General features: G+C 45.0%; 1 protein-coding gene across 1 annotated transcript; it reads right to left on the bottom strand.

Moving 5' to 3' along the window:
* Positions 1-3,290: 3,290 nt before the first annotated feature.
* Positions 3,291-27,307, bottom strand: LOC147662090 (uncharacterized). Its single transcript, XM_086951120.1, has 3 exons — positions 26,017-27,307; positions 3,588-4,276; positions 3,291-3,503 (listed from the first exon to the last, which is right to left on the bottom strand). The coding sequence occupies exons 1-3, from the start codon at positions 27,305-27,307 to the stop codon at positions 3,291-3,293; spliced, it is 2,193 nt and encodes a 730-aa protein (XP_086807246.1).
* Between the last annotated feature and the right edge of the window lie 258 nt (positions 27,308-27,565).

The following is a 27,565-nucleotide window of genomic DNA, read 5'->3' as shown; positions in this document are numbered from 1 at the left end:
CTTGATGCGAACTTCGCACAGATGGCAGGACTTGATCCAGAGTAATCACGGTACAGGCCTATACTCTACCCATACAGATACTACACAACATTAATATATGGTAGTTGTAAGGTACTATCTTTTACCCAGAAAGATAATACACTCCAGTAGTATATCTCAGCTGTAAGGTACCATCCCTCATCCCAGATGAATGGCGCACAATATTTAACAGGCACCACGGCGCTGCCAGGCGTAGGCTCCTAAGCACTGAAATTATTAGTACAACATAGGCTGGCGACAAGACTATCATGACTATAAACATGTTGGAAACTGTTATAATGTGATACATTTCTGTGATGTCTGAAAATAACTGCCGTCAGTTGATGTGCAGTAATATGTTTATAAAATGCAGATTGGACATGGTGGATATAATCGTTAGACCTGATGAGATGGAGCACTATGTTCACACAGTGGACAATGTTGATAGAATTGTTAGACCTATAATGTTATGAGCATAGCGAGCCTTCCGATCATGTATATATATAGGGTTGTTAACGAGACCATTCTAAATATAAATGTAACATTATTGTCAATGTGTGGTAATTCTCTGTCATGTACATACTAAGAACAACTATCGTAACTCCGTACCAAGCACTCACAATCGGGTGCTATGAAGAGCTTTCCCCTACCTTCGGAGCCTTTGTTTATAGTATCCTACACACAAAATCCACATGAGGGAACAACACGAACATCAGTCCATGTGGTTACATCCCCTTAACCTTACTACGAGTGAAGTTCTTTTCAGACAGTCCCCCGGGCCCCGTCACGGCACACACACATGGCAGCTTCTGATTGGCCGCCTGTGACGAGCCCTCCCGCATCCAGCATCTAGCGGCAGCACCGCGAGTATCGCATCTCCACAACCTCGGAGGACGCGACGCGAGCAGTCCGCTACAATTCTTATTAAGGTATGAAAGCCCAACATAGTGTCCATCACTTAACTCTTCTCCTTAAAGATTATGAAGACCTGTAAAACCAGCATGGTTGTATTAGTTGTGCCGTCCTGGCGGTGATAATTACTGTTCCCGCAGATCGTAATTAATTATATTTAGCACAGTAACGGCACCAACAGACACTATAGCAGTAACCAGAGAGGAATGCTGTGTTACTGCTAGAAATGCAAATAAGTGTTTTAATAACACGGCGGTGGCAATAGATTTCCAATAGATTTCCACCAGCTCTTTACTAATTATTCAGGCACAGAATATAAACATTTAGTTTTAAATGATTTAAACGTGTCGGATTTACCGTTTGTGACCAACATCTGTCTCATGCCCCATTTCAGAATGATGTATGGCGCACGATGAAGAAACACATATGAAGAACTTACAATGACCTTCACTTTATAAGATGCCAATTTGAAGTAAGTCTAAACCAATAAGTCTCACTCACCTGCCAGTTGGTACAATGAGTCGTTGAGAATTCCCGCTCTAAACCTCCCTCATTATAATATATTTCAGAAACGTTCAGGAGCGCTACCAGGCCCTTGACGTGACGCGAGAATCACCGTCCGCCACTTTCTATGTAGGTAATCTCCAAAATCAACCTACATTCAAGAGCCCATCCACCACATAGACCACTAATACCAGTTAATGCAATGTTTTCCAGGCTCTCTCTCCTGTCCTGATGAAGACCCCAACATGAGGGATAATTAACCCTTTCATGCTTACGGGGTCGAAACGTAGACTACGCCTAAATTCTACACACCATAGAAAAAAAGAAAGATTGAATCTTACCTATGTGTGATGTATTTTGGGAACATTGTTATTACTTTAATTGTAAAGGCGTTATGATTTAAATGTGATGCAACATTGTCACACCACCTTTACCCTGTCCCTCACAAACCCTTCACTTCCCTTTCTCTTTGCACTGAGAGCACCTACAATGCAATGATTTTATAATTACATTGATGGAATACAGTTGACCTTGAAGTAAATATATGCAGTTAGAAAAACCAACAAACAAACTTGTATACAATTGATTTCTTAATACTGCATACCCTACTCTTATTACGTCAAGCGTATTTAAGATGAACTATAAAATGTGGTGTTTCTTGTATATACACTAATACAAAATAATAGCTAAACTACTTCTAATTGAATTCGGACCACTCCCTTTCTGTACTTACATATTGACCCAGGTCCATGAGTTTTGAGGGCTCCCCCCTTTTTGAACTCATACTCGGAGAGTGGATTGGTGCGCGGCCCAGGAGTAACCCCTCTTTGAGACACATGGTTCTCCCGCGAGGTTCCATTAGGTTTGGAGCAAATGGCTGAACCTACTGTTTTAAATTGCCAGCTTTGGCTCTCCCGTGTAACGGGGTGCTGCTTTCCAGCTTGGGTGGCTTGCATAAATACTCCTGCCCTAACAGTGGAGTTTTTTACTGTCTGTTGGAGGTGGAATTGGCTTTACTGTGCAAGATGTATGCTGTCTTTTTGTTTGTTTTTTAAAATGATAATAACATTGATTATCAAAAAAAAATAATTCTCACCAGATCAAACCATCTCAAAACAATATGAATTGTGTAACAGTCTCGGCAGTTGAAACTGCAGAATTACATGGTTGGTGCCTCCTTTGTAAGTTGTTAGAATCTGGACAGCCATGAATCCTCTTTTGATCTCTCAGCCTGGATGGGTTGTACAGAATATTTACACAGCCGGTCTGAAGATACTGATAGGGAGTAGATGTTCCTGCTTTAGTGATGAAAGGAGTTTATATTTTTTGTCCTCAAGTGTTTTTTGATTCCTATTTCTTCTCCTAGTTTCTTTTTCCCATGTGCTCAGGTCTTTCAATAATTTTTCGTTGAATACTAGAAGTTATGTTTATCAGGATAGTTTATGATCCACTCTTGGTAACATGTCCTCAACAATGCACACATTTCATGAGAGTCGGACAGGTTTAATTCGCAGTGAATCAGCCTCTGTGAAGTTTGTTGCTTGGTGAAGTGACGTTAGTGACGTTGAACAACCTACATTCTGTTTGGAGACGTTGCGAACGTTAGAGTTTGTCCTTTAACTCAAAGCTCTTCTGACATTCAGAGGAAAGGGAGGATCTCAGCCCGGAAGGATTGTTCGATGTCATGGGAGGTTTAACTTCAGCTGTAGATTCTTAGATGATGTAAAAGATCAGATTTCTTTTTTTAAATGAAGGTTTTTTGGCAGTGCTTGGAGAAGGCTTCCATATTGTATGTGTTACTTGAGGTTGCTGAGCACCACCTTTTGTTTACAGCAGTTTCCATATCCCGTGCGGCGTCACGGCCGTCGCCTGTGTGTTCTTTGATGGCGTACAAGGCTTGCCTTAAGATTAAAGCCCTTGCGACACACAGTGCAGTGATGAAGCCTCTGGTCAGTGTGTACGCTTTGATGCCGTACAAGGGTCGCCTTCCGAGAAAACCTCTTGGAACACACAGTGCAGTGATAAGGCCGCTCTCCTGTGTGAGTTCTTTGATGCAGCACAAGGTTTGTCTGATGAGCAAAGCACTTGGAACACACTGTGCAGTGATAAGGCCTCTCTCCTGTGTGAGTTCTTTGATGTAGTACAAGGCTTGCCTTAAGAGTAAAGCCCTTGGAACACACAGTGCAGTGATAAGGCCCCTCTCCTGTGTGTATGCTTTGATGGCGTACAAGGGCTGCCTTAAGAGTAAAGCCCTTGGAACACACAGTGCAGTGATAAGGCCTCTCTCCTGTGTGTACGCTTTGATGTTGTACAAGGGTCGCCTTTCGAGAAAACCTCTTGGAACACACAGTGCAGTGATAAGGCCGCTCTCCTGTGTGAGTTCTTTGATGCAGCACAAGGTTTGTCTGATGAGCAAAGCACTTGGAACACACTGTGCAGTGATAAGGCCTCTCTCCTGTGTGTATGCTTTGATGTTTTAGAAGATTTCCCTCCTGAGTAAAACTTTTCTCACAGACATTGCAGTGAAAGGGCCGCTCTTCACTGTGAGTTTTTTCATGTGTTGCCTTATCAGCAAACCTCATTTCATGCTCTGTGTGTGTTTGTACATGCAGTAAAAGACGCGTCTTTCCAGTAAATGCCTTCTTACACTCAGCACAGGCATAAGCTCTTAGGCTGGTGCTTATTCTTTTCTGCCTTGCAAGTAGTGTTTTATTGTTAAAATTCTCCCTCCTCTGTATTCCTTGGTGTTTTCTTTCATTCATTTTATAAGCGAAATTCTTCCTTCCTCCAGAAGCTTTACGTTTCTCTTTCCCATCCATACTTTCTGTCTGCGACTGCTGTGCTGCAGAATAAAATTAACACTGAAAATTATACATGGGAAATATTTCTTGAAAGAAATGCACGGTTATAATATGAGAAAGGTGGACAGTAATATCTAGGAAGGAAGGAAAATGTTACTACCTGTAAACAATCATTCGTTGCTTGTAGTTCTACGGTTCCCATATGGTGACCTCTCATGGGATGGGTTCTGACTACTAAAAGAAAATAATTTAAAGATTGAGTTTTCATCTGGAGAACAACTCGTAATCCCATACCAGAAAGGCATAATGCATCAGCGCGCCGACTCCAATTAAAATCATTGTGTTGTTTTCTCCATCGGAGTACAACTGCTTATATGTGTAAAATAAAATACAAAAAAAAATAAACTGCTTAATCTGAGCAACCTATACACTTTCCAACCATAAAGCAAGTGGGCAATGCATGTGAGCCTGCAACATGACAAACTGACAGTATTTGCAAGAGAGTAACATTTTCCATTTGCAGCAGCTGTGGCACATCACAGGTTGCGCAATAACTTAAAAGAATTGGTAAGGTCCAGAACGCCGCAGCCAGGCTCTTTCTAGGGACTCCACGCCACAAACATATGACCCAACACCTACGAGCCCTCCACTGGCTCCCCTGCAAGAAGAGGATCACCTTCAAACTCCTCACCCACGTCTACAAATCCCTCAACAACATCGGACCCACATACCTCAACGACTGAGTATGATGTCCACGTACCCAAGAGGAACCTCTGCTCCACTGACCTCGCCCTGGCAGAGGTCCCCGCATCCGAAGAAACAGAACCGGCGGGAGAGCCTTCTCCTACATCGCAGCCAAATCCTGGAACGAGCTCCCGGTCAATATCAGACGCTCCCCAACCCTCCACATGTTCAGGAAGGACCTCAAGACCTGGCTTTTTGACTGACTCGGATCTGCTCCTCCCCCCAGCGCCTTGAGACCCTTGCGGGTGAGTAGCACGCTCTATAAACAGCTGATTGATTGATTGATTGAAAGGAAAGAATTGCTAATTGAGTTACTAATATGCTTAGAACAATTAAGCACTTCTGGGCTTCTTCCTTGCATTTATGTCACCAGAGAAATATTTTATGAAAGGATGCAGAGAACCACATGTTTCTGCTTTACAAATATCTACTACGGCTATGTTGGGTAGAAAAGCCATGGGTGCATCTTTATCACACGTGGACTCAGCCTGTGGTATTTCTCTGTGGTGCCTCCGCTAGGCCTGAGCGGGAAATTCAGTTCCGCTTGCGGAATTTGTGGAATTTGGGTAATTTCGCGTTCCGTGTAGAACGTGGAATTGCCAAAACTTCTGCGATCCGCTGCTTCGTGGTATTTTTTGCTTGTTCACGCTTTCAAAATGTGTGTTCGCAAGCACGCAATCAGCATTCGCGAACAGGAAAAAAGCATTGTGAACGGGCAGAAGAAGCAACTCCGCGTGTTCGCAGATTTCGGTGTGCTCACGGAGATTTTATTTGCTGAGTTTTGTGTAACATTTGTAAAACTACACAAATTCCGCCCACCACTAGTCTCCGCACGAGTAGAAAATCATTTGCCAAATTGTGCTGGTAAAAAAACGTCTTATTTTTCATACATTTTCAATTCTGATAATGTAGAGCATGAGTGCATGTTTAACTCTGGGTGCATATTTAACTTTGTCTTTGTAAACTTGCAGGAACTGTTCATCTACTGATGGGGCGTGTAGTTTGCTAACTGTTTGAGGAAGTGACTGCTACTAGGTAGACAACTATCTAAATTAAGGCTTGCAGTGATGTAGCAGCTTAAAAGGTGGACTTGTTACTCTTGATAAGACAACATTAAAATCTTAACTGGATGCCAGGGATGCTCTGGTGGGATAACCATTCTCAACTCTCCCATGAACATTTTCACAAGAGTTTTTTCAAAAGTATTCAAACGTTAGTGTAGGCTAGGCCAGCTTATTTATGTATGTATCTATATGTTATTTCTATACTGCAAACCTAGCCTAAAGCTAGGGCCAAAGATGAGCATAAAGTATTTTTAAAGAAGGGAGTCCTCAACTCTTTCCTAAACGGGAGCAATGTCGGGGCGGTCCTGATACAGGGATGTTGTTCCAGATCATGAGTTCATAGATGGAAAGGCCTGCTAACTTGTTTTTTTTTGTTACAGTTCTAAGTCTGCAGTCTGGTGGAGTTTTCCAACCTCGCATTTGTTGCACTTGAAACTAAGAGCTGAACTTAAGGACAACGAGAATGATGAACAAGTGATAAGAAAGAGGTAATAGCTACAAAAGAGGACATTTTAAAAGGAAAAGCAAGACTACTGTACTGGAAGAGTCTTAAACTTTGTCAGATGATACGAATAAGTAAGGAGAGCAGTCACAATTCCATTGACACAAAGACGACATGAACTTCTGACAGAGGAATCAAGCTCAGAAGGTGACTTAGACGACTCTGCTAGCAACTACCTAGGAAAAAACCTACTTGCCACTTTTTTCGCTGAGTACGGGTTACTGAGACAAGGACGAACAATGGAATATCATAAAAAGGAAAAACAAAAGCAAGAGGCACAAACAGAGGAAGAGAAAGACAGGAAATAGCAAATGGAAGACAAAAAGATAACTCACCCCATAGGAAGAGAAAGGTGATAGAGCAAGTCGAGATATGATTATTAAATCATCACAACATTAACTGACAATGGATGACCTAATATCCACAACCTTGGCTTATAATTTTGCCCCAGGAGGGACTTAGATTACAGTTCATGTAGAATTGACATATTTCCGTTTCAAAGATATCAACATAAAATCCGACCCAAGCCAATGAACATGAGAATGGGGGAGCCCAATACAGAAAACATGACTTGTGCTCAAGAGACGCTGATACTTCATGACATTGGCTGGTCTGGATAATGGAAAGATATGTGCAACGAAAGAGCGAGAAGCATTGCTGGGAAAGGGGGCACAGTTAGATCAGGGAAGCCTAACTCGCTTCAAAAACCAAGCTACATATAACTCCTCCTTGCCTCATGATAATCTGGATGTCTTTAGTGACTTGGTCGCCAAAGACTTGTTCAAATAAATTGTTCACCAGTCAAGGCAAGAATGGAAGAATCAGATCCAACTTGAGTAATGGACAAAGGGAGGCCATTAACACATTCCGTAATGACAACATAAGTACCAATGTCATCCGATAAAATGCAAGAATGTGGTTTTAATGATTCTTTGCAATTATGAACAAAAGGCTTTTCAATAATTATTAAATACGGATTGTTGTGAAATGGGAATGGCAACATTTTCATTTGTGTTAAACACTACCCTCTACTGTACCATGCTTTTACCTTCTAACAAATGTATGCAAGAACACGGGTGGCGTATAGTGCCCTCCAACAATAGCTTACTGGAAAACAGAGCAATAAACTAAAACCATTTATTGCTGATTCTTGTGGAGAGCCTCCCATCATATTGTAGAGATAGAGAGAAGTTTCTACAAAAGATATACACAGGAGACAATCATATTTGACAATTACCTAGGATGTGATCCTACTAATTATGTACACAACACACGCAAGGACTAAGAGCATACAAACACGCTTTTTGCAATAGACCAATATCTCTATATGACTATACATGGATGCTTATGACCATGACTTTTGCCTAAATAACAATATTTTCATATTTAAAGATAGATATTACAGACAAATCTCAGGAACAGCAATGGGCACCTGCTCTCCCAGCTATGCAAATGTATTTGTGGTCTGGTGGAAGGAACAGGTGTGTCGTGTAGTTCTCACTAATCCGTAGGACCTGCGCGTTTGTTGGACAACATAAACTTTGGATGAGGTGCCTAGGCTGGCTCGGGGCACCTCCGCAGGATGAGTTGGCCTAGAGACCAGCTAGCTCACAGTGCCATCATAAGTCTCCCTGACCTTACCAGGAAGCGAATAGTTTCTGGCAACCACTGAACGTGCCAACCCTGACCCCTCAGGGACCTTGGAAACAGTACAGAACCTTTCTCTCAGTCACTCAAGCTTACTTGCTCTCAGAGAAATATACAGAGAATACACAGGGGGACGTTTTCAGTATATTTATTGAACCAACGTTATTCTTGTATAGAATACATAAGCAGTAGACCGAAGCAGCTGGCAGTGATTACAAGCACGTAAATAGTGGATATAGTTCTACCATGGTGCTAAAACAGTGTATATATGCAGGCATATAAACAAGGCAGTAATCAGGCGTACGCCTACTATGCACTCCCTACTCTGCGTGCATCTAGAGTGTGTGAGGGTGGGAAGCCAAGAATCCCCACTAAGGGACGATTCCACCCCATTACCTGACAGGGAAGAATGCAGGCCCCGTATTGGTTACAAACTGAACTCCCCCTCACGGAGATGCCAGCCCGCTGCATAGTGAAGTCTCAGCCTGCACGGACTCTGGGTGTCAGCTGTAGCGCCTCTTCTACTAATCTATTGGGATGCTCATTATTTATAATAGAAACCATCTTTGTGATGTACGTATAAATTAGTCTATGTTCTAGATATGTAGATAGCCCTGTCACCCTGTGGTTGAAGATACGACATTTGAACATAGTGCGTCAAGAGGCCTTATACTTAGTGTTCGAGGCATCGTGATAATGTTTTGCGAAGCTAGATGTGTAAACAAAGAAGTCTCAGAGAAACTAATCCAACATTGTCGTGCATGCAAATATGTGCAAAAGGTCACAGAAGAAATGTTACTGTAAAAAATAGGACAATATATGAAATGAGCCACTTTACTACATGGACCTAGCCCGGGCACATAACAGGTGGTCTGGACATCACAAAATGAAAACATGACAAAACATGCGCTGATTTGGATCGGGGATATAGATGACCTTTCCCTGCTGTGGGACGGAAGTAGGGAAATGTCTAAAAGATTAATCCAGAGACAAAAACTGATCTCAACCTAAAATTCACTCATTAGATAAGAAATAAATCTATAAATGATCTGGCTATCCATACTGAGCTAGAGAAGCACACATGGTCACAAGCCTACCTAAAAAGGAAAAAGCAGGGCACTGTGAATAGCGTGCATCCACAGAAACTGATAGAAAGTACCCCCTATGGTGAAATGCTACTGACCCGTAGAAACTGTGATAGCCAATAAGTGTATGAGAAGGAAGAAAAAAGTATGCGGCCAGCAGCCAAGCGAGCACCCAGAACACGAATAAACTACTTTCAAATTAGAGACACCAAAGGAGAGACCTGATATTACCGTAAGGTTCATCACTACAAACAATACGAGGTACACTGCAGCAAGACAAATTCTAAACATTGGAAAATATTAAAAGCTGATCAGGTGATTAGACACAATATTACCTCACATCCCTCCAAGTATCGTTAAGCCCTATCCTTAAAGGACAAACAAGCCCATAGCTATATAGATAGTCCAATGAGAGAAAGGGTCCATCTAACCTAAAAGGTTTCAAAAAATGAGGGAAATGTATGGCTTGCAAATCTGGTGTCAAAATAAAGGAGGTTATTCTGCATAACAGGAAGGAAAAGCAATCAATTCATAACCTGTAGCCAAGATTTAGGTGTATATATACGTGAAAGAATGCACACACAGAAAACAATATGTGGCCAACTTGATTTTCCCCATTAGCAAGTGATGGAGCACATGAGAGGCATCAAACAGGCAGACTTAAATTCACCAATGTCTGGAGATTTTGTAAAATGCCATGATATCATTGTAGACTCGCTCGGTTTCTTTGGCCTTATATCAGAGGAGGTGATCAAGAGAAGAAATTGAAAAGAATGGATTTAAGATATAATACAGAGTTGGGTACAGAGGAAGTCAAGGGCCTGATAAAGATGAGGAATTAGACGGGCACATAGGATGCTTACTGATGTCGAATCTGCACACTTTCCCACTACTGACACTCTCTGGAACACATGTTAAAAAAAGCCACCATTTCCATGCAAGATTAAGAATAAAGAATTTCTTTACATTTCTCAGTGCTCTATTTAGGGTAAGGGGGGTATACCTCACAATCATACTAGATTGATAATGCCCACCAAGAAGGCGCAAGAAGTTGGACTTAAAATCAGTGATACCACCGCGATCCCCTGTGGCTACAAAATCACCCGCAAATACAGCGTCGACCGACCAGGAGAAGGCAAAGCCATCATCCGCAAGAACACCCACCAACTGACCACTTACTCGAATGACTCAATGACTACCATGGAACACCTCACCTTCCAGATCCAGAGCAACCCCAACACCACACTATGTGGCGTCCTAGTCTACAAGACCCCCAGCCCCCACTCTTCAGTGATGCCATCGAAGACCTCATCCCACCCCAGGCTCTACCATCCACCGATTACATCCTACTCGGAGACCTCAACTTCCACTTGGACAACCCCAGTGACCAAAACACCGACTCCTGACTGGAGAACCTCGCCAATATCAGACTCAAGCAGCTAGTCACCACATCGACCCATACAACCAAACACACGCTAGTCCTCGTCTTCTCCGTCAGCGGGAACATCGCCTACAGCCACACCACCAAACTCCTCTGGACCAACCTGCACTGTGTGCACGTAGCCATTCCTACTGTTCACCACCACCCTCCTCCCACTCTGCCCCATCTGTTGTAGCTGGAACAAGGCCACGGAATAACTTCTCGTCAACTTTCTCAGCATGACCACACCACCAGCAGACGCCAACATTGCAGCACACAACCGTCACCAATGGATCTCCAACTGAGCCGACACACCAGCACCCCTCAAGAAGACACCAGGCAGGCAAAACTTCAAGAAAGCCTTCTGGTTCACTTCAGCCCTCCGCAAGTCCAAACATACCAGCAGACAACTCAAGAAGAGATAGAGGAACAACAAAATCCCAGAAACCCAAGCAACCTTCAAAACCGCTGTCAACGCACACCACCTTCTCCTTAAAACCACAAAAAAAACGGCCATCAAAGACAGAATCAACGCCTACGCACACAACAGCACAGAAGTCTTTGCCATCGTCAAGGAGTTCGCTAGGCCCAACAGCGAGACCATAGACGTCTCACCCTCCTTAAGACCTCTGCAACAAACTCAGCACATTCTTCCACCACAAGATCAGGCAGATCTACGACAGCTTTGACACCCAAGACCCTGCTACAACGCCTGCCACCACTGCACACAGCAAGGCCTTACCTCAACATATAATGCTCAACTGGACTCCACTCACCACAGATGACACACTCAAGACCATAAAGAGCATCCACTCCAGAGCCCCACCGGATCCTTTCCCGTACCACATCTTACATTGAGCAGTCGCAGCATCAGCTGCTCCATCAAAACTGACACCTTCCCTGCTGCCTGAAAACATGCCAAGATCAACCCCTGCTGAAGAAGCAGTCTGCCGACCGACAGACCTCAAGTACCTCAGACCTATCTCCCTAGTCTCCCCCCTTGCCAAGGTCATCGAAAAGGACATCAATGCCCAACTCTCCAAGTTCATTGAAGTGAACTATGTCCTGAACAACTCCCAATCCGGCTTCCAAAGCAATTATAGCGCCGAGACCGGACTCCTTGCAGCCATCGACGACATCCGCTCCCTCCGCGACTGGGGCGAAACCGCCACCCTCATCCTACTGGACCTCTCGGCCACCTTCGACAACATCTCCCACCGCACCTAATCACAAGATTTCAGGACGGTGGTATCCACGGCAAATGCAGAAAGAACAATTGATGGACAGAATGCAGAACAATGTCATACATTCACCACAGTTCAGAGATCTGGGCCTAAATCCATCGTTTTTTTGCTCACCATGCGATTCCAGTTTGGACCCAGCCATATGCAAATCAGCCTTGACCCTGCGCCCAATGGGAACAGTCCAGCCCGAACTGCCAGGCCAGGTCCTCCCTAGACTGGAAACAAGCATCCTAGGACTGGTTTGGGGGTTTCACCCCTCAACAGCCAGGATAGCTTGACTCCAGTGGCATGGAGAGCACGGGACCCACGTCTGGGCATACCCATCCCAGTCAGGGTGACAAATGGAAAAAGAACAATTGATGGACAGAATCCATAACAAAGTCATACATTCACCCCAGTTCAGAGATCTGGGCCTAAATCCATAGTTTTTGCTCACCATGCCATTTCAGTTTGGACCCAGCCATATGTAAATTAGTCTTGACCCTGCGCCCAATGGGAACAGTCCGGTATCAACGACAAGGCACTGGACTGGATCCACTCCTTCCTGACCGGCCGAACACAGTGTCAGACTATCCTGTTCCTCTCAGAACCTACAAAGATCAGCCGTGGAATGCCCCTGGGCTCCTCCCTGATCCCCACCCTCTTCAACGTCTCCATGGCCCCCCTCACGGCCATCGTCAGAAACCACAGACTCAACATCGTCTCCTAAGCAAACAACCAATCCAGCTGATCCTCTCCCTCACCAACGAATCTACAGCCGCCTGATTCAACTTTCATAGCGGAACGAAGGTCGTTGCTACCTGGATGAAAGACAGCTGCCTCAAGCTCAACTCAGACAAGACCGAAGTACTCATCCTGTGATCCGCCCCTCAGCCTAGAATGACTCCTGGTGGTCCGTCGCACTAGGAACCCCTCACACCCCTACAGACTATGCACACAACCTCGGCATCATACTGGATTCCTCGCTCACAAAGAACCACCAAAACAACGTTGTATCCTCATCCTGCTTCAAACGACATTCAGCTGGATCCCCATAGAACCTAGAAAGACGGTCACACATGCACTCATCACCAGCAGATTTGACTACTGCAATGCACTCTACGTAGGCGTCACTTAGAAACAGTTCACGAAAATACAGAACATCCAAAACGCCACAGCCAGACTGGTCCTAGACATCCCCTGCTGCAGCCACATATCAGCACCTCAGACAACTCCACCGGCTCCCAATCATCAAGAGAATCACCTTCAAGCTCCTCACACATGCCTACAAAGCTCTCCAGTCATAGGACCAGCATACCTGAACCACTGCCTCACATTACACATACCCGCCAGACGGCTTCACTCCGTTCAACCTGCCCTGGCCACCGTCCCACGGATCCACAAGACCAAAGTCAGAGGAAGAGCCGTCTCCTACCTCAGGCAATCCCTGTCGCTGACCCAATTCAGGAAGGACTTCAGGACCCGGCTTTTCAACGGAACCTCCACGCCCAGAGGGATCAGTAGCCCCCCCACTAAGCGCCTTAAGACCCTCAGGGGTGAGTAGCTGCACTATACAAACTCCGGATTAATTGAGCGATGCCTGCTTTTCAGAATAGAGCCCACTGGGTCTGTGAAACTGAATATATCAGAGGATCTGATCCAGTATGAATGCTGTGTACACGTGGGCCAATATGGGATTGTAAGAAATCGTATGCCCACTGGGGTTCTCGCTCTGGTATTACCGCAATGACTTGCATTGTATAATTATACCCTCACTGTCGAGTCCCAAGCGATATATTCATAGATAGGGTTCTACTCTTCAGCAATGGAACAGAGCATCGAATAATACATTGTGATACTTGCCTGCCATAGTTCTCATTTCACCCGCTCCCCTCTAGTTTGCTAAGCTGCTAAGGGCCAGGCGCTATTGCTTGGACTCATTATGATCCACCACAAAAGAATGACATTATCTGATGGACCCACATGCATTTACATAGTAGTAACAAACTGCTGGATGCTATAGAAACAATAATTTAATTATACATTTGTGACAGGTCGAGTTTAAGTCCCATTGCTATGTTAACTAATGACAGAACCAAAGCTGATGCCGAATACCATGAAAATGAATGTAAAGCTCTAAACACTGTAGGAATGAACAAAGAGGATTATAATGAACCCATTGTTAGTATGGTGCATTGGTGCATAAAACAAATGCATCCTAAAAATGATTGCGACTGATGATGTGAAAAGGAGTAGCAATGAGTATTGATTGTTTATCGCGGACCAATCGATGCAGATCTATGGAGATTAGGGCACTTCACTTGAGGTAGACAAAGGCTTGTTGTTAAGCCACAACACATCACTCCGACACTTGCTGAACACAAATTAGGCATCCAGGAGTACTGGCTTGGACCTCTTTTGTGGGGAGTTGAGGAAATACGAGTTACGAGTCTGCACACACACAGCGCAGTGGAAGTAGTTATAGTTAGGTCAGAGTTTCCATAGGAAGAGTGTTTTCGTATCACTAATAACTTAAGTCCCATTTGACTTTAGGTTAAAAGTAACATTATAGTTAGGTGTTGAAATACTACAAAAACTAATGTTAAATAACCAAAACAAACACTAATATTTACCAACTATAACCCAAACTAGAACTTGAGCCCCCGCCATGCACTGCTTATGACCTCATATATTACATCACAACTGACAATATTGATGACATCACTGATGACACCATATAGACATTCTGACACCGTACCATTGAGTGTGTTGACATTAAGTAATTCAACATGCTTGACAATTTTCTATTATCAACGTAAAGACTTCGGATTGATCCAGATTTTAAGTCCAGAGGTTGACAAGTATACGTTTGCTTCTGTAGGGCTCCTTGGGCTCAATGCTAAGAAGATTAGTCAAATACACTGCACACGTTCTGGAGATCGGCATCACAGCTTCAACCTAAGGGCCATGCCTACAGCACTAGAATGAGATAAAACTCCTACATGTTATATTATTCAATAATCTGTAATGCCTGAAAATCTTTAGTTAAGTTCTACAAATAAATATGCACAGCTTATAAAAGGTCTCTGGAACACTGTATCACAACTACTTAACTTGGGCCAGAAATCCAGGTTGTTAATGAATTGTCAACAGCTACTTTGGCCTTTTTCACAGATTTTCTTTTGAATGGGCGTTAAGCCACAACCTACTTTCAAATATGCCTCTGTAACCCACTTCAGGTGCACTCAGCTGTTACCTTTTTCAACAAGGAATAATTCTTCCATCTGAACTTCAGTGATTTGAAAAGCATGCACAATATAGTTTTTAAAATTCGTATTTACACTTGTCTCCTGGGCTTACACTATTTTCATGCTATTGACTTCCACATGTACATTCAGTAACGTTATGCTGCATATGACTATGATGTCATCAGTGATGTCATCAGTAATGCTGTTTGAGAGCTCAAAAGTGATCTCATCAATGATGTAATTTAACATATCATGATTGATGTAATATGTGACGGTATAAGCAGAGTATGGTGGAGGTACAGATAATAGTTAGCTCAGAAAATTATACCTGGTGAACTTCAGGTTTGTTTTTTGTTCCTTTTTACCTTGTTTCGACACTAACTAAGACAGAGAGAAAGAGAGAGATAGGTTCTGGGTGATTCGTCAAGCAGGGGCCAAGAAAAGGTGACTGGGGGAGGGGGCTCCCAAAACACGTTTTCCCCATGCAAATTCCCATAGGATTTTCGACAGGACTACAGCCCAAACCGCTGAACGGAATTACACCACATTTGGCAAAAATCTAGATCTTGGTCCAGAAAGAGTTCTTTCTAATTTGGTGTAAATCTGTTGAGTAGTTTTGGAGTTCTTTAAGAAAAACGATTCATGTATATCTTGGGAGCGGATCCACGCGCCAACAGCAAAGCTGTGATTGTCTGGCTGGAAACCGTGAGAAAAGTTGCAGCCGCCATTTTGTGAATTGGGACATGGGTTTCGGGGTGGAGCAATAAAGTGTAAATAGGATATGAGGGATCAGGATAGAGGTATCCTGACCCCATTGGACTTATGTAGGGGTCTGTGGGGGGCCCCTCTTGGGAAGGAAATTGCCCAAAAACATTGTATTTTTGCCGCAGGAGGATCCACCACGCCGCTCAGCGCGCACCTCGCGTGAATTGGGGGAGATCCGCAGATCCAGAGCCTAATTAAAACAAGCGTTGGCACAGACAATAGGCATTGCTGTTTGGACCAATAGGCTTTACTAATGCTGGGCAGCATAGACTAAAAAAAGTTACTTAAAAAAATGGATCTTCACATTTTATTTTCTCTTCGCTCAACAGGAAAAGCTTTGACACCGCTGTTTGGGGTATTAAAAATAATTCATTTTCAGGCAAGCAAATCAGACTTTGCAACCCCTGCTTTTATTGCATTTTCACTAAATTGCTATTTTCCTAATTATTTTAAAATAAAGTGCTAAATCCACAAACCAAGAATTATAACTGGGCCTTGATTTTGACAGGAGGATATTCTTCTCGTTTGGTGGAACTAACCTGTTGGACTTGGCCCTGCTTGGTCATCCCAATTTTTTTGCCTTTCCCCTATCCCTTTCGCTGTGATGGAATTGGTGGGTTCAGGATGTTGGCCACTTTGGCGCTGGTTACCAGTGCAAAGTGTGTGTGCTTTCTGCCTTACATAGTTATATTAGGAACTCCCCCCCCCCCCCCCCATCCCCCATGGTAGGAAATGTATATGCCATGCGTGGTGTGAGAGGAAAATAATAAATGCTGTGTAATAGTGTACGCACCTTTATTTTCACCATTGCAGAAATGTCACTTTTAAAATGAAATGAAAATGAAAATAAGATTTGTAAAGCGCTACAGCTGCCCTCAGGCGTCCAGGCGCTAAGACTAAAAGAGTGCCATCAGATGAAAAAGCAAGGGTTCTAGTTACTGAAACAAAAAAGTTTTAAGCTGCTTCCGGAAGCTGGATAGATCAGGGCTGTTTCTCATGTGCAGAGGGAGGGTGTTCCATAGCTTTGATACATTATAAGAAAAGGAACGGCCTCCTGCTCTGGCTCTGAAGATTCTAGGAGTCTTAGCCAGAAATGCAGACGAGGAGCGAAGCACTTTATTGGGCAAATAAGGGGAGATCAGGGAACGATTGATTTCTGGGCCCATTTTCCAGAGAGCCTGATGAGCAACGCACAGAGATTTAAACTTTACTCTGTCCCTGACTGGCAGCCAGTGCAATGTTCTTAGCCCAGCTTTTATTGAAGTTCTTCGTGGGACTCCAAGTAATGCACGAGCCGCACAATTTTGAGTGCGCTGAAGTTTTTGTAGGGTGTAGTCCGGTGCTCCAAGATAAAGGGCGTTACTAAAATCCAGGCGAGATTGAACGAGGCCCTGTATAAGTATCTGCCTGGCCTCAAACGGAAGAAGGGGAAAGATTTTTTATATCACCCTAAGGAGGCCAAAGCAGATGGCCGCCACCTTGGTAGCCTGTATATTGAAGTTCAGCGACTTGTCTAGCCATACCCCCAGACTTTTGATTTTATATCTGGGGGCAGGGACCGCACCCATGCTCACGGGCCATAACAGCCCCAAAGTGGAAGGGGCTGCCGTGCCCAAGAGCATGAGCTTGGTCTTGTCGTCATTGAGCTTCAAACAGGAGCTCATCATCCAGCTCCTCACCTCCTCCAGACACACTGCTAGATTAGGCGGTGACTGGAGGCCACTCTTCTGCACAAGGGAAACCACCAGCTGGGTGTCGTCCGAATAGGAAATGATGTTAATACCATGCGGACGAACAATCCCAGCCAGCAGCCTCATATATGCATTGAAGAGCGTAGGGCTCAGTGACGAACCCTGAGGAACTCCACACCCCATAGGCCTGCTCGACGAGACGGATGTGCCATCAAAGACCTGGAAGGTTCTATCAGTTAGAAAAGACTTGAACCAAACCAGGGCTTCTCCGGACACTCCTAGGTCGGCGAGACGGTTCATCAGAATTTTATGATGTACCGTGTCAAAAGCGGCACTCAGATGGAGGAGGATCACTGCCACTTACCCCCCCCCCCCCGATCCAAGATCCGCCTCGCCTCCTCTGTCACAGCCAATATAGCAGTCTCTGTCCCATGTTTGGGGCGAAAGCCCGTCTGGGAAGCATCGAGGAGATGATTTTCCTCGAGGAACTTCGTCAAGATGGTATTAATGTGCTTCTCCAAGATCTTAGTTGCCCATGGGAGCAGAGAGATCGAGCGGTAGTTACTGGGGTTAGCTGGGTCAAGGGCAGGTTTTTTCAGCAAGGCCCGTACCATTGCATGCTTCCATGCCACAGGTACAGTTCCCACTCAGAATGGAGGAGTTCAACAACTCCATGAGAGTAGGGAGAATAGTTTTGCTGGCCAGCACCAGTGGGCCCGGAGGAGCAGGGTCGCACGGAGAACCAGATTTTATTTGTTGTGCTAGAGACTCCAGAGTTTCCAAATTCAACAAGGGGAAGGAATTTAGCTTATTTTGAGGGGGAATTACTATATCCAGGGCCGAATCAGAGCATGGGGGGTGGGGTAGTTCAATGACTTGGTCTGGAAAGGAGAGGTAAATTTTATTAACTTTCTGAAGGAAAAAGTCCACCAGCTCGTTGCATCTAGAAGAGGAGTTACTGTTGTCTGCCGCGAGCGGGGGGTGGGGGTGGGGAGGTGGGGGGTTTGTCAGAGAATTAACTATCCAATATATTTCTTTGGGCTTAGATTTAGCCATTATTATTTTATCATTATAATAGGCTGCTTGTGAGGTTTTTATTGCAAGTTTATAGTTCCTAATAGCATCCCTGTAAGTGGCTTTATCAGTGGGGTCATAGGTCATGCGCCATCTCCTCTCTAATCTTTTGCAGGAGCGCTTTTTATCCCTAAGTACTTCTGTGCACCACGGTGCTGATTTACTCTGTCTCTTTGACCCAGATAAGTACGAAGGAAGAATCAAATCTAATGAGGAGGTGATCCAGTTATTGTATTTGTTATTATTAGCCGATGGGTCATGGGAGAGTAGAGGTCTAGTGGTACTAAGGACCTTCGTCCAACTGTCTTCGGAGAGTTTGGACCACTTTCGGATTTTCCAGGATGTGAACATGGATGGTGGAGGTTTACTTGTGGTCCAAGTGAAGGCTATCAAAAAGTGGTCCGACCATGGTAGGCAGCTGATAGTGCCCACTTTAAGTTGATCGCAGTTACTAAAGATCGGGTCTAATAGATGGCCTTTTTCATGCATTGGAGAGGGAACTAATTGCTCTAATTGGATGGCGGCTAAACTCGACATCATCTCTAGAGCCGTGGGGTCCGAAAGACTATCAAAATGAACATTAAAATCTCCAAGTAAAGTAAAATTTGAGGGAGAGGTAACCAAATCTGAGGCCACCGACAAGAGAGATGTGTTAAATTGTCCGATGGTTCAAGGGGCGCGATAAATAAGAATGCCAGTGAAACTGGTGTTAGGGGAAAACTCGATCACGAAAGGCAGACTTTCGCAATCCTCAATCTCCTCCGTCAGGCAGCGGCAAAAATAGCTGTCTTTATAAATAATCGCAAGCCCACTGCCTTTACCCTGAGGTCGATCTGACCGCACTATCTGGTAACCAGGAATAATGGCCTGCACCAGATCCGGCTGAGAGTCTTGACTCAGCCATGTTTCGGTCAAAAAGATCACATCCGGAGTATGTTCATCTAAGAGCAGGGAGATTTCTAAACAATGCTTAGGAAGAGACCTACAGTTGAGCAGAAACATGGAGTAATCCTTTACCTCAGACCTGGTCGTAGTAGTAATGGATGCAATTTCTGTCTGCTTGTGCCGCCTGCCTGAGTTGGGTTGGCTGTCTAGTGTTTGAAGTGACAAGGTGCTCTACACTTTCCCCACAGTGGCAGAGGAGGCTGGAACTGCCAGGGACCTTCTATAAGCTTCCAGCTCCATCTGGTAGATAGGAAGATATATGTAGAGCAGTAGAGATGCCATGTGCTCAGACTGAGGGTGGACTGGAATGAGAGGGGACACTCTGCCAGGATGTACCGCCGCAAGAGCCTGTGTGCTGGCCCCTGAACCCATCTGTACCGCTCTGCTGTACACAAGGCCAGTGAGAGCCTTTGCTGGAGTGAAGACTGCTAAGTCAGGAGGAGTGCCACTTTATGGGAGAGGACTGCTTCGAGGAGCTGCTGTCCTGTACGGATGAGTGCCCACTGTCTGCTGATCTTGCCCAGCCTGGCCTGCCTGCTCTGCTGTCCTAGCGCCTCATGAGCGCTATACTTTGACTGCCTGCACTCAAGGAGGTGAGGAGCGTGGGCGCTACTCCCACAGGTGGGACCCCATACTGTGAGTCACCAAGCCCCTGGTGAGTGCCATATTCGAAGTGACTGTACTGCTCTGCCTGCACTCCAGTGTCTGGTGGGGACTGTTTTCCTGACTACCAGAACAGTTACGCGATCTTCTGTCCCTGAAGCTTCTAGTGGGGCCTAGTGCCTTGCAAGCGCTATATTCAAGGTGCCAGGGGAAGAGGAGCTGACGCCTGCAGTGCTGTGCTGTCAAAGTGCTATATTTCAATTCCCCTTCGCATTGACTGTGCTCTGCTTGCTGCCAAGGCGCTACAACTGTGCTCAGGAGAAGAGGAGCGGACGTCTGCAGCGCCGGGATTCTAAAGCGCTACGAGGGGATCTCACTGTGTTGGATTCCCCCCTGCCTGCTTGGTTGACAGTGGGCAGCTGCAACATATTAGGGGGCATTGTACTCCTCAGGAAAAGAGAGAGAGGAGTGGGAGACACTCCTGCCCTGCCCCAGTGCTTTGCGCACTTTGCTTTTGCTGTTTTTGCAGCCAGCCCTGACTTTGCGGGATATAGGGCATTTGAGCCCCGGAGAGAGGCCAGTTGGCCTGAGGCCAGTTTCAGAGTGTTGTGCCCCTGATTGGGGCGAACTGTGTTTATGCTGGCGAGGCCTATTGCCCCATATGATTTCTTGCATAATATTGTTGCATAATGCATTTGTACCTAGGATGATAACAAATGCTTTTCCCTCCGGTTTGCAGCGCTGATTTTGGGCCACTGGTAATTTGAGAGCCCCCGAGTATGGGCTTTCCAGGTGCAGTAGCGCCAGAAGCGAATCTGAAACTTTGGGGCAGCTATTCCAGGTGTATTTACATAAAGTGTACTGTTAATGTTGCTTATGCCTAATGCATGTGGTTATATCGCTAATGGTTTATTTCCCCCCTAATGCTTACAGGATGTTGGGGGTTACTAGGGATGCACCATTATGCTAATGTTCTGTCCTAATGTGCGCCATGATGAAATGCTTCATGGGTATGCCCCATTCTAATATGATTAGGCCCCATGTACCGCAGGAGGTGCCTTATGCATCTGCTAATGCCTAAGGTGATGTTGCCTAGCGTTTTTACCCTAATGAGAATGCTTCATGCCTACTATGTTTATGCCCACAGGTTGATGCCTAATGCATGCTTTTCCCACCTAATAGGTTATTCACACTGTGTGTAGACCTAATGCATTAATGCTGGCAATGCTTTTACCCCAATGCTACCTTGTGGGGGTCCTGCGTAAAGTGCCAAATCTATGGTGATTTAATGCTCCCATGGTTTAGTATGAGTATGGTGTGCCTAATGATGTGCAGAATATGCTCACCCCTTATGCCTAATGTATTCGTGTTTTCAGGTCCACTGTGACAGTAGGCCTAAGGTGTTGATTCAGGCTTTATGCCTGACCACTGTGTATTTTATGCCTAGTGCTAATGGTTTCTTTTCCCCTAAGGCTGCAATGCTGGTGTTCTGCATACTATGCCTAATATGAGGTTACCATTCCAGGCTACGGCAACGATGATTTATGCCTGAAGTTATGCGTAATGTGTTTTCATGATTAATGCCTTTATGCTACTGTTTTTCCCTAATGCCTACGTGGCTGGTTTCATGTTTAGGCCTACCTTGACAAATGCTTAAAGTGATTTATGCCAAGTGCATGTCTACTTACCAGGAGGTACCGCCAGTGAGACGTTATTGCTTATGGACTTTCAGTTATCCTTGGACTTGTGATGGTTCTGGCAACGGCCTGATTGGCGCTGCCCTGTATATAGTCCCCCTGTGAATTATTCCCCGGTGCAGGCTGGCACAGTTTATCTGCACCTGTGATTCCTTTCTGATGTGTTTATTTTACAATACACATACTGTTTTTCACCTAACCTGGTGTGGAGTCTCTTTTTGTAGTGTGCCTTGTGTGTCGCCTGTGTGTGCTGCGATGATGCTTTACACATTTCCTCCGGAGTTTGACCCGCTCTGCACCACACTACCTGTTTCTAACATAACCCCAGCCTGTTTTTGTTTGTGCGACGTGAAGTTCCTGCATGGGAGTGCTGTTAAACTGCAAGGAAATATTTTTGTGGTTTGTTTTTGGTTCTGGCACGCCACGGCCATAAATGAAAGATAAAGAAAGAGGCAGAGACTGGAATCATGTCCTTCACCACAAACGTTGTGCATGAAGAGGGGGTTAACGCCTAATTAACGTGACCCTCCCCCCGTGTAGGTAATTCAAGCCGAGTCACTCAGGAGAATACCAGAGACGAGTATTGGCCCAAGAAATCTGTAAACGGTGAAAGAAAAATAAAGGCAGACCCCAAGGAAATATCCTCATGAAAGAAAAGAAAATATGTGGCTTACTTTGGTGCAGTACAACCACCCCTTGACTGCCTCCCTGTACCTCAATATGCTCTCCCCTGCTAGCTTGATGCCCACACTTCACCTTGTTCACTCACCGTCCTAGCTGCAGCTCTCATGAGCTGCGGCGGCGTTTTCACACCTCCTAGGGGAGGTGGGGATCCACCAATCCTCGCTCCACTCCTCTCCTTCGTCCGGGTTATCATTGCCGTCGTCGTCCCGTTTTATCAACGTTTCTTCCCTCTTCTCTCCTCTGGCATCCTGCTAATACAACTCGATGCACACTCCGCGTCTTCCGTCTCCGCCTTTTCTTTTCTTGTAGGCCTTCCTGATTGGTCCTTCTCCGTAAAGCCAACTCCTTCTTCCTACAAGGAGGAGATCGGGAGGTGAACTTTTGCTGTCCCCTGGCTTTCCGTGGTATCTCCGGTTTCTAGGACCGGTAACAGGGGTTCAGGGCCCTACTCTCGGGGTCCTCCTTACAGGAATGTATGCATTTTATTCAAAATGTACTGAAAATGTTGCGGTGATTGCGGAACCACTTCACAACCCTTTCAAAAAGAATGATTGAGGGATTTGGGGACAGGAAGGTGCATTTGCCGAGATTAGGGGAAACTGCTCAATGCAGCACTTCTGAGTCCATATCTACCATGAGTGCTGTATCACTGATGATACTGGTAGCTTTGGCAATGGCGCTGTAGTGACTCAAGGTAAAGGAAATGAGGAATGTGCAATGGCATCACACACACTGCATTCACGTGAACGTAAATACTCGACCATTGAGCGTGGGATGTAGGACTGCATGAGGGCAACTTAAAAGTTCAAGTCATCCTTATGTGGGGCCATGTTCAGAATATGAACAGATAATAAACCTCTTTTGAATGGTATTAATGTGAACACCAGCAGGCTACTGCCAGGTTGGTGAGGTTAAGTTAGAAACTTTTGAAACATCATTTGGAGGTCGAACACACTGCAGGAGAGAGGAACAAAAATACTGATTGCTTGCCCCGACTGCCCTGAGGGCAGGAAGATGTGGAACATAAAAACAAAGAGAATGACTGTGAGGATAAGGAATGTACTGCAGCAAGTATTTGTTGGCCGGGTAAAGAGTGTGTGTGTGTGTGGGGGCAAAAGTAGAGAAAGACATTGGATGACGATTCTATTTTATTGAAAGTGTTTCATTTCATGAGGAAAGAATGACCAAAAGAAAAACGATTTGTTGTGAAAACTGCAGACCAATAGCAAATGTTAAAAACAAAAGCCCACAGCAGAAGACCAAGGTTTAGCACATTAACTTCCTCTGTTTCATATGTAGTTGGGGTGCAACCACTCTCAACATCCACTGCCAAGGATGTCTGTTATACGTAAGAATTACAAAAATATTTAGAGGTGCACTCAATAGTATAATTAGCAAGAAAAGATCATGAAATTTATAGATCTTCTGTTCCTTCTTTATTGGTTTCTTTATTTCTTTCTTTATAAAATACAGAGGCACAGCCAATAGCAAATGTCATACTGTCAGAGGTGAGACATTTAGCTGTGATATCGAAAAACAAACTACTGACAATGCAATACTGGTCGCCTGCCATCGACAGGGATGTGGAAAAATTAATTAGAGAGAGTTACCAGTTGTTTGCAAAATGATAAAACACTGATATACATAGTTCTTCTTATGACAGAAGTGGGTTTTCCTGACAGTACGGGACCATGAATGTAATGATTTTTTTAGGTCTGTTTCAGATGCTTCCTGTGCATCAGAAATTTGCCATTGTGCTTGAAGACTGCATGTCAAATTGGTTGCAAGTACGGTTTGTACGTGTCAGAGAGGGTTTTCAGGGTGAATTGGTTTCGGATAATGGTGTATAATTGGTCTTGAGGGAGATGAAGCAGTATTTGGATGGAACAGGTATCAAGCATAAATGTGCTAGTCTTCATCACCCACAGACTAATGGCCAAGCAGAGAGGATGAACAGATTGGTCAATCAGGGTTTTTTCATGGCCGGTATCAAAGTGGAAGATGCTGTCAGGCTATGCTTACAGCTTATCGCAACGCACTGCACTGCACCATTTTGTGGAGAGAGGCAGAAACTTGCATGATTTGGACTTCATACTATGCACTGAAGTGTTTAAAGAGGGGCTAAGACACAATAGCTATCTAAAGAAGGAAGAAAGATGAATTGACCTTCAAAAGATGCATGTGATATTGTAAAGCTATTGTTCGCATAAACATGATCACAGAGGCAATAATAAACTTATGCAATCATAGTACTCTGAATGACTGGGGGAATCAGATGCCGAATTTCCACAGTAATTCCACATATCTCAGAGCCAACTTTCCACATTAATTCCATACATCTCAGAGCAATCCCCATTTACTTCACCCACCCTTCAGCAGAGTTTCTTTTATTGCTGATATTGCTGACTTGGAGGGCGGAAAAAGTGAGGGAAATGTAATAGGAGACATAATGGCAGACATAGCTAAGGCCTTATAATGGGGCCCATATTAGATAAAATAAACATAATAAAATATATCACCCTATCATGTATACTGTAATACAACTAACCCGGCTTGATATTCAGAACACCTTGTACTGTGCACATAACCCTACAGACCACACATAATCTTGAACCTTCCTTGACCTTGTACATTGTTCTACACGATGTAGTATGATATAATACAGCCCGTCCTCTCTGACCTGCAGCTCCCCCAATTCTATGTACATGTACCTACACACCACAGAAATAGACCACTTCTTATCGAAGGCTCTGGGGTGCAGCGGACCTTACCCCAACCATCCCACCACTACAGACCTGACTTACAGATCACCTTTCCTCTTCACACTGCCTTCCTCCCCTTTTATGCGGCAGACCCTGGCTGCCCTAGAAATCCTCCTACTATCTGTGCACTCACACATCACATAGACCCAGCCCCATCTCAAAATTGCTTTAGTCTGCACTAGCAACAAAAATGGGCAATGTTACTCTCGTGAATTACACCTCACTTTCATCTCACACTTAAGAGATGGTGAGTATAGCGGTGCTTGGATTGAAATCACAGATTCTGCCACATAATTCCTCGGAGGACCTGAGCCCGGAATGGGGCGTCTCATGCACGGACCATATTTCAGGTCATTTTTCATGTGCAGAGTCCCAGTTCTAGCCTATCACTGAGCGGGAAGGCGAAACTCCTTTGCAAAAATAAAGGAGATACCAGGTACATGACCGCTTCTAGTGTACTCAAGGCCCTCCCCAAAGATACCAGTCCACACAACTCAGATTTGGCCCCCCTGCAGGTCTTACTAAAAATCTGGGCAGATCCACTTTGGAGATATTTTATGTTACATTCCCTCAGAACTGTACAAGTTACTCGCCATTCTGCATGTTAATTCAGTACGAAACAAATACCTGGGATGGCTTTGAGCAGCAATCCATCTGCGTCTGTATTTCCTCTCTCCAATGGGTCTCTAGCGATAGCTCCATCAGTATCAGGAGAATTCTGTGCCAGGAATGATGAGACTCCAGATGGGCCCTGCGCATCAGCACATGTTGGTTGTAGGTCAGAGTTCTCATCTCGGTTCTCAGGGTGCAGTGGTTCTTGCTTGTAGTTCTGATCGTAGTCCTCAGGACTTGGTGGTTCTAGCTTATAGCCGCGATCTGGACTGAGTGTCTCAAGGTGCATTGGTTCGGTCTTGCAGTTCTGATGTGGTTCATGTGCACCAGAGAGCACCTGCAGGCATGTGTTGAGCTGCAGACTCTGGTCTTCTTGAAATGCTGGTTGTCTGCAGAGGTTTTGCCGTTGACCCTCACCCTTAAACCACAACAACTCTTGCTTTAGGAGTTCACTTGGTCCCTCCCCATCTGGGAGCACTGGTTGTCTGAACTGGTTTTGCTGTAGCTCATGTCCCTTGTGAAACAGTGGCTGCGGGCAGACGTTCTGTTGTGCGCCCCAACTATCTGCATACAATGGTTCTTTCTTTACGTGCTCCTCTGGTTCTTGTTGCATGCAGTGGTCTTGCTGTGGTTCATGGCCATCAAACACTGGTGGAAGACCTGGGATAACTTGAGCATCTGGAGGAGGGCACCTGGAGCCAGTACAGTCCAGCCGTGGTCCAGGGCCAGTCGGAGACAGAGGTTGGAGGCACTGGCTCTGCTTTGGTTCATGCCCATGCGGAGACAGAGGTTGGGGGCTCTGGCTCTGCTGTGGTTCATGCCCATGAGGAGACAGAGGTTGAAGACACTGATTCGGCTGTGGATCACGACCAGGTGAAGATGTAGATTGAATGCATTGGTTCACCTCCTTAGCCCTGACTGAAAGATTGATCGGAGGGGACCTGCTGAGAGGACAATCTCTAACCATCACCGGACTGACCCTCTCCAAAGACACCCCCCCATTTTCAAGGTGATCTAGACCCTTTTCTTTCCAGATTTGCTCCATTAGACCAGCGACTCTTGACGGCACGTCCTCTAGGGTATTCTGCAAGTTATCCAGTTTGGCTTCCAACTGCTCCAACATAGATAAAAGGATCATGCTAGGCAGGTTCCCTGATAGCGCTTCCATCTCACAGTCCCTCTGAGCATCAGTTTGGGATCTTGAAGAAGGCCCACTATGGATAGGAGAAGATGGGAGTGTGGCTCTTACGGGTTCAGGTGAACACTGCACTTCTCCTTTTTGTCTTGGAACCTGCCTTTTCTCCATTCTGAAATTCTGATGTTCAAGTCCTCAGGTCTCTGTGAAGGGGAAGAAAATAGAAAAGACAACACATTATCACAGAACAATTAGGTCAAAATACTCCTTCCTGTCTCACCACAGCTAAGGCTCGAAAGAACTAAATTGTCTCAAGAGCTGGAGAGGATCTACCCTGCTCAAGGTCAGGCTGTCCCCGAGGACATCAGGAGTTACCCTGCTACACATCTAAACCCCGCTCAGTGCTGCCCTTACGTGATATGGTGAGAT

Source organism: Lissotriton vulgaris, unplaced genomic scaffold (assembly GCF_964263255.1).
Source record: "Lissotriton vulgaris unplaced genomic scaffold, aLisVul1.2 SCAFFOLD_692, whole genome shotgun sequence".
In the NCBI taxonomy this organism is placed as follows: Eukaryota; Metazoa; Chordata; class Amphibia; order Caudata; family Salamandridae; genus Lissotriton; species Lissotriton vulgaris.
This window is presented reverse-complemented; position numbering and strand designations above follow the sequence as displayed.